General features: G+C 42.5%; 1 protein-coding gene across 1 annotated transcript; it reads left to right on the top strand.

Annotated features, from left to right (window-relative positions):
- The first annotated feature begins 5,779 nt into the window (after positions 1-5,779).
- Positions 5,780-8,083, top strand: LOC123084717 (uncharacterized). The gene is made up of 3 exons (XM_044506214.1): positions 5,780-6,133; positions 6,911-7,122; positions 7,265-8,083. Exons 1-3 carry the CDS (start codon positions 5,845-5,847, stop codon positions 7,853-7,855), a joined length of 1,092 nt encoding a protein of 363 aa, XP_044362149.1. The 5' UTR covers positions 5,780-5,844; the 3' UTR covers positions 7,856-8,083.
- Positions 8,084-8,406: the final 323 nt, after the last annotated feature.

Below are 8,406 nucleotides of genomic sequence, written 5' to 3' on the forward strand. Positions count from 1 at the left end.
GGAACTTGACTATGGACCCTCCTTTAAGGTCCCTTTGTTCCGGTGCAAATGGTTCAAGCTAACAGCAGGTGGGGTAAAGGTGGACCAGCAATACGGAATGACAATGGTGGATTTCAACAATCTTGGTTACCTTGACGAACCATTCGTCCTAGCGAAAGATGTCGCTCAGGTTTTCTATGTGAAGGACATGAGTAGCAAACCGAGGAAACGGAAAGATAAGAAAACGATCAGTACATCATGCGATGATCCAAAGCGCCACATTGTTCTTTCAGGGAAAAGAAACATCGTGGGAGTGGAGGACAAGACAGACATGTCAGAAGATTATAATATGTTTGCTGAAATTCCGCCCTTCAAAGTGAACACCGACCCAAGCATTAAGTTAAATGATGAGGATGCTCCATGGATACGGCACAATCGTAAGCACGCAGGGACACAAGGGAAGAAATGATGTGTAATAATTTATTGTACCAAACTTTGTTGAATGGATCATGTGAATTATATTACCCGTGATGTGTTTGGTGTCCATTTTCGAATGATTCGAGATACCACTGATGATACATGAAATTTGGAGTGATTTAGTCATACTCCTGCCTAGGCGTATAATATGCATACTCGTAGTCTTCATAGCCGCCGCCGTTGTACTGGTAGTCGTCGCCTTCTAAGTTGCCGCCGTCGTCGTCGCTGCTGTCGTCGCGCGCTGTCGTACTCCTGCCTAGGCGTATAAAATTTTGAATTGAATTAGTTTTATTTTTCTGAATTTTTTGATATATTATTTGTATTTTTAACATTTTGAATTGAATTAGTTTTATTTTTCTTAATTTTTGATATATTATTTGTATTTTTAGAATTTTGAATTGAATTAGTTTTATTTTTCTGAATTTTTTGATATAATATTTGAGGACCTGGAGATTGACATTGCTACACCTGAAGGGAAGAAAAGACTTGGAGATGTCAAGCGCCATTTCATTCTATGGCAAAAGAAGTTTATCAAGTTTCCAGGCGAGGCGCCAAGGACAACAAGTCCACCCCCCTACGGTGGTGGCGGTTCACCTACACCTCCGTCACGTCAGCCGACACCCCCCAGTCCACAACGTCCGGCGGGTGATCAGATGCCGCCCCCCAGTCCTCGTCCGGCGGGTGATCAGACGCCGCCCCCCAATCCACCTCCGGCAAAGAAGCAGAAGCAGTCCTGGATTATTAATCCGGACCCTTATGTACCTAAGACCACAAAGGTACCGGAGCCATCACTGAAGCCTCTCCCCACAAGGCCTTGGGAACGTAGTGCCGAGGAAACTGCCGCGGCCGCGGCTGCTGATCATGAGAAATGGAAGGGGGACTGCAAGAAGAAAAGAGAGCCCGAGCCCAAGCCAGTATTTTCTGATGAGCAAAAGAAGTGGGCTAAGTCATTTTTGAGCACACCGTCCCAAGCCGCGAAGAATCTGCCTGACGACTATGCACGTGAACTTCGTAGGCAGGCACTCATGTTGAAGGAGAAGAAAGAGCGGGCGGAGAACCAGGAGAACAAAGCCTTGGAGGAGGCCGAGAAAACAGAATTAGAAAGTAAAAAAAGCGGGAAACGAGTTGCCCAGCTCGGGGAACAAAGTAAACAATCGATTGCCCCGCTTATAGTGAAAGCCGTCGGTCCGGATGACCCCGATATCATAGCAGCTGCGGCAGCACATGGATTGACTGTAACGAGTGCCAGAGAACAAGCGACCAACTTAGGTATTACTCTTCGTGAACTATTAGGCCTTGATGAGGCGCCAGTGAAGGAGGTAGTAATTACATATGTGAAGAATGGGCCTCTCGTCGAGCCTGCGCAGGAAGAGGATCTACCTTCACAAATGAAAGGTCTGCTGAAATGGTACAAGGGTTACATAAAAAATAAAAACGCCAAAGAATATATTTATGCGAAAGTTAGATATGAGCATCACTTCAAACATTACTATGTACAAATTCATCTGAGTGAATTGTTCCAGCTTTTCAATCTGCGCGAGCTCGACAAATCTATCATCAGTTGCTACGTTCTGTAAGTGATTTATTTCTACCCCATCTCGTTCATATTGCCTGCACTATATATATGTCCTAACTATATTGTTGTGTCCGCTATTATACATGCAGAATGAAGATTAAGGAATGCAGAGTAAGGAACATCCATGATGTTGGGTTCATTGACCCACACATCGTTAATGGATATGTGTTGGAGCATCACCCCGCCGACATGGAGGCAGACCTGTGGCAGTTTCTTACAAAGCAGGAACTCAAAAGTGATATTCTATTTCCTTACCATTTTGGGTGAGTGTTTCTGTCTTGAGCACATTCTCTTTTGTTTACTCCATGCATGGTATGTGGCAGGCTAATCGATGAGTTATGCAGGACGTACTGTGCATGTATCGTGTCCGCAGGTTCCACTGGATTCTGCTAGTAATTAAAGTTGACACCTCAGAATGTCTCGTCCACGACTCTCTGAATAAGGATCCAAAGCTTTGGGTCGACATGAGAAGAATGCTGCAGAAGTAATTATTTTCATTCATTTGCGCTCTATATCGATCGGCCTATTTCGTTCATTTCCTAATATCAAGTAACTAATAACTCTCTTGTTCATTTAATTTTCTTTGCCTCGTAGGGTTTGGAGACGGTTCGTAGATACAAAGGTCGGTGAATTCAAAAAAGAGCTAGAATTCAAAAGGGCAAAGGCTAAGAATGGTGAGGATATTCAGCCAGCGGGGACCAATCTATGTGCATACTATGTCTGTGAGATGATCCGGAGATACACCTCTGAGCGGGTTCCGAGTGATACCAATGCTCAGAGGAATAACCTCCGGATGATGCTTAGTCCAGAAGCTCGCTTCCGACCACTTCAAGAGGAACTAGCTGGATGGTTCAGGAGGGAAGTCCTCCAGTCTAAAGGAGAACACCATTACGAGGACGTAGAACTTTATATGCATTAAATTATGTATGGAAACTTGTTCAAAATTGTATATGGTCATCCGATGATATTGAATATATATTGTATATTCCTCTTGAATTCTTTTTGGTTCTAATTTCAAATTTGTTTGAAATTGTACATTCATATGCATGTATGTAGTACCGTAGAATATGTGAAACTCCTTCAAAATTAAAATAAAGCACAAAAGAAATAAAACAATACAAATTAAACAGAAAACAGGTTTAGGGGGGGGGGGCTAAAACCCTAAACCTGCGGCGGCCTTTAGTCGCGGTTGGCCAGAAGAACCGCGACTAAAGGTCCTCCGCCCCGACGGCCGCCTGGCGCCCACGTGGACGGGCCTTTAGTCGCGGTTCTTAAGCAACCGCGACTAAAGGGTGGGGCCTTTAGTCGCGCCCGTTCGGTCGCGGTTGCGCAACCGCGACTAATGGCAGTTGCGAACCGCGACCAAAGGCCCTTTTTCCACCAGTGACTAGCGCAACATGCAGGTTGCAATCGCCTTATTATTAATTCTGATAATTTGGAGGTTATTGAAACGATGAATAATGGCGGACGGTCAGCAGGAGTTTTGATGATTGCTATTTTTTGGCATGTGATTTTCCTACCTCTAGGTTTGAACATTGCGCACGAGCTTGCTAGGTTGGCTAGGTTTTCTTCTGCTGTTGATTGGTTTGAGGAGCCTATGATTGAGATTGTACCTTTCCTCACAAACGATGTATCTGTTATTTTAGTTGAATAAAGTCCATATGTTTTTCAAAAAAAAGTGGAAGGGGCATGTCTCCACCTGGCAACACCCCAACTTCCTCTCAGGAGGCCCGCAATGGCGGCCCCAACCACTAGTCTGTTTTAAATGTGGACGGCGTTAGTGACGATGGTGTACTTGTTGGTTTGGTCAAAGAGCTGGCGAGTGGTCCTAGGACATACTCGCCCTAACATGTGAGTCAGGGGTTCGTCCCGGACACCTTTTTGAAAGGCAGTGATGACCTCGCCCTTTGTGATGTTCTTTGGGTGGTTCTTCTTTAGGGAGAAACGGTGGATGCAGTCTTAGTATGATTTGCCCTCTTCTTGAACATAAAGGGCAAGATGCCACACATTCTTGTCCGCTCGTAGGTCCCCAGGAAATTCTTGATGAATACTTCTTGAAGATTATCCCAATTGTGGATGCTATGATCGGGCAGACTGGTGTACCAGCCTCCCGTGGACTCGGCTATCCCTATTGTAGCCTCCAAGATCCATCGAAGTAAAGAAGAAGAAAAATCTTAATCGGGTGTTGTCCGGATTCCACATCATTTCTTCATTATCTACATCCGAGTCTCTTTCCGCATGGCTTTGGTTATGACGTTTTAGAAGAATGCAAGTTTTTTTTACGAAAAACACCATCGGTTTGTTTTATTCCGTTAAGAGTGTTTGGAATACATCATGTACAACGACCAAAAAGACAAGTTGCGTCAAGAAGACAATAGGGCATACGTCAAAAAAGGAAGAAGCAATGGAACTTCAACTTCCTCGGCTTCACTAGTGGCGGGATGCTCGAGATGCTCCGCCATCCTAGATGAAGAGCTCTGACCAAACCATGCCGCCTAAAAGGTATTGATGCAGCCTAAGGACAACGAGCAACCTAGTCCACACCCAAACAAAGAGCATGCACAACCGAGGTTATCACACCCAACAACGACATCACCAGCAAATTTTATAAGGGCATCAAGTATATGAGTCCTAGCCGAGAGAGCTTCATAACACACGCCTACCACTCAGATCACCGAGGAAAATCTCTAGCACGTCCAAAGAAGAATGAGTAGCCATAGAGAAAAGGAGGGCCTTCAACCTCTACCAGCGTCACCAATGAGAGTCTGCACTACGAGCATCACCACTGTACACAAAGAGCTTCAATCCACTAAGAACAAGCCATAACACTTGGAGGCTATTGCCACAACCAAAGGGCAACGTTCAGCCGAGTCTAGGCCACATGCATAAATAAAGAGTCTAGTGCAGCCGAAGCTACAGCACAACAAAGATGTCTTTGGCTAAATCAATGGTCATCACAGAGCTGAAAGTGAAAGAATGTTCATGAATTCAAAAAAATGATCATGAATTTAAATAATGTTTGTGCACTTCGAAAAATTCATAAAATTTCGGAAAATGTTCATCATTCCGGAAATGTTCCTGAATTTTAAAATATTCTGCAAATATGGAAAGAAATTACGAGTTTGAAAATTGTTCTCAATTAAAAAAATGGTCATGATTGTTTTGTAAAAATTTAAAATATTAAGAAAAATGAAAGTAGTTTTGAATTAATAAAATATTCGTTGATTTGAAAATTAGCCTTGAATTGAATAATTTTCAAAATTTGAATTATTTTCACAAATCTAGAAAATGCTCACTAATTTTAATTTTTTTGCAAATATAAAATGTTCACCAATTTTTACATTAGTATTGAATTCAAAAATATCATGAACGGAATTTATTTGCACGAATTTTATAAATTTCCAAATTTTGAATTTTTCCTATAATTTTAAAATGTTAGCTAATTTTATTTGTGAATTAATAAAGCGACAAATAACATTTTTAAGTAAAATAAAATAAAATTAAAAAAGAACGGTAACCAAAACCAGTACAAACAGAATATAAAAATACCTATCTTGGTAACCTTCCCAAAACCTGGCTCTAGGTTCTTGAACATTCCTACAAAATTGGTTGTCAGCTGTCGCAGCGGCTATCTTCCTCTGCTAAATGGGCCCATCCAAAGAAGCAGGCCAGTTGGGCCTTGGCCTAGCCTAAAGGATTTAGCAGAGCGATAGGAAATAAAAAGGAGGAGGGCGTGGAGTCGGGCAGGCCTCGACTTAGGGTTAGCTTCATCGGCGACGGCGGCGGCGGCGGCGGCGGCGACAGGGATCGTCATGGCTTGCGTGGAGGAGGATGACTTCTGCTTCGTGGAGCCTTTCTTCTACGATGAGGCGAGTGATCTAGCCATGCGAGCTCGGGCGTTGGAGATGACCCGGCGGAAGGAAGAGGAGAAGGCGCGGCAGGAAGAGGAGAAGGCGCGGAAGGCGGAGGAGAGACGGCGGCGAGGACTAGATCACAAGCAGGTCATGGCATCCATCCTGGAGTACGACCCCAAGACGAAGCGCAAGGTCTACACCCGCTACTCCTTCAACGACTTCGGCGTCTTCGACATCAACACCGAGTGTAAGTCCGCCATGAAAACCTAGATCCCGACCTGATTCTATTTCAAAGGCATACATTTCCAATCGTGTGCGTATGTATTTATGTATGTTTCTTTCAAGTTGTTTTCACGATTGCTAGCCTCGTTGGTGGAATCTCCCTTGCATATCTAGTTATGTTTACAACAATTGCACAATGTTCAGTCCCATATTTCACAATTCAGAACAATTGCACATGATGTGTTGTTGATTACTGCTCATTTATTGGCTCAATGTTTAAAATGAATATACTACTCCATCCGATCCAAATTAATTGACGCGGTATCTATACAACCTCTATACAATGTTCTATACAGGCTGTGTCAATTAATTTGGATCGGAGGGAGTAATAAGAGTAGATAGATTCCTTTCTATAGACCCAAAAAGATTTGCATCCAGTGCAACTCTTCTCTTTTTGCATACCCTTTCTTGTCATGCTTGCTGACTCAAAGCCTGATTAATTGTAAATTTAACAGAAAATGTTTCATTCTTTCCACGTCTTGTTATTTATCTGTCTCGTCTTGTTTGCATCAACTATGTATGCTATTGTTGTTGAGTGATTTGATTTGTACTGTTTAAGTGAAACAAGAATAGTTTGCTGTGTCGAGAGGCAAACATGATTTGAAAACTGAATTTCTTGCAGTATGAATATGAATAGGAAATCTGAATTGTATCCTTGTCGTGCTGTTGCGGTGCATTTTATGCTTTACATAATTCTTTTTGCCCCTCACAACTAGCTTATGTTTTTGTTTTTCCATCGCAGCGCCTATCCCTCCAATGCGATACACCAAGAGGTGTGTAAATGGTTTGAAACTCCAAGACACTGCAAACATACTTACTGTCAAGATAGTCTCCTCGGATAAAGGCTTCCCAATCGATGTGTATGGCACTATCATCGCTAGAGACAGCATCGACCACAAGTGCATGTACCTCTTTAACCACACCAGGGACAATTGCCAACCTATCAAGTCAAGGGTACGTACGTCTTTGCTTCAAAATCACTGCTTATGTGCCTCTTGATTTTATTTAGTTTGTAACTCTGTTGCATATTCCATTGAAGGCTTTATTGGTATTTGGATTTTCATAATCTAATCTTTTGAGCTATTGCTTTTCACAGGATGAAACTTTGATATTAACTGGCCCAGGTCGAGGTCTGGTATTACTTGATTTCATATATCTGGAGATGAATCTTAAAATCAAGCTTGGGGTAGAGCCTCTAGGCGAGCAAATCAGCAAGGGTTTGCTTATGATTGATGGACGAGTTCTACCTAGAGACGAAAAGGTTGTTGTTGGACATATAACTCTTGAGAGCTGGTTTAGTATTGTGGACGTGAGGTATGCAACTCTTCTTAACGCTATCGAGGGTACATTCGAGATGAAGTTACTTGAGGGATGTTTCTGTGGAAAGATCATGGCTGGCATCGAGGGCATCGAGCCTAGGATTGTGATTTATAATAGCGACGAAGATGGTGTGGTGTCTTGTGAAGACCGTGCAGTTATCATGCTGCGGCGGCGTGTCATGACCCTCCGTCTGAATGGTATGCTCACACTTGGCTTTGCAGTCCCTGGTGGTGGTGGTGCTGCTACTAGACAATGGAAAGTTGAATTCACACCACGACACCGTGGTGAAGAGAAAAAGGAGATCTCTTTTGGTACTGCCAAGCTTCAAGTGAAGGTCTTCTGGTCCATGCTGGACTATAGGCCGTAATCGTGTAGTAACATGACAAACTAAGTTGTTGTGTAATGAAGTGAGGTTTGTGTTATCATGCTTCAAAATGATTCAATGGATCAAGTAATGTTTGTATAGTGAAGTAAGTTATATGTTTATATTGACGTGAAGTGGTATATTGAATTTGTTGGTTCTGCCATTTTGTAATACTGGATGGAAGGAGTAATGTTTTAAGTGTATTGTATAGAAATTTGAACGTTTCTATTTTCTGTTATCTACTACTCCCTCCGTCCCAAAATTCTTGTCTTAGATTTATCTAGATAGGGATGTATCTAATACTAAAGTGTGACTTATACTCCCTCCGTCCCATAATTCTTGTCTTAGATTTGTCTAGATACGAATGAATCAAGACAAGAGATACATCTGTATCTAGACATTTCTAAGACAAGAATTTTGGGACGGAGGGAGTACATCCGTATTTAGACAAATCTAAGACAAGAATTTTGGGACGGAGGGAGTACTAGCATATCATTGGCTGGCATAAATAGGAAGATGTTGGTGTTTCCATGACTTTGCCAAAAGGTCAAGGT

The sequence above is a fragment of the Triticum aestivum genome, chromosome 1B (genome assembly GCF_018294505.1).
Source record: "Triticum aestivum cultivar Chinese Spring chromosome 1B, IWGSC CS RefSeq v2.1, whole genome shotgun sequence".
Taxonomy (NCBI): domain Eukaryota; kingdom Viridiplantae; phylum Streptophyta; class Magnoliopsida; order Poales; family Poaceae; genus Triticum; species Triticum aestivum.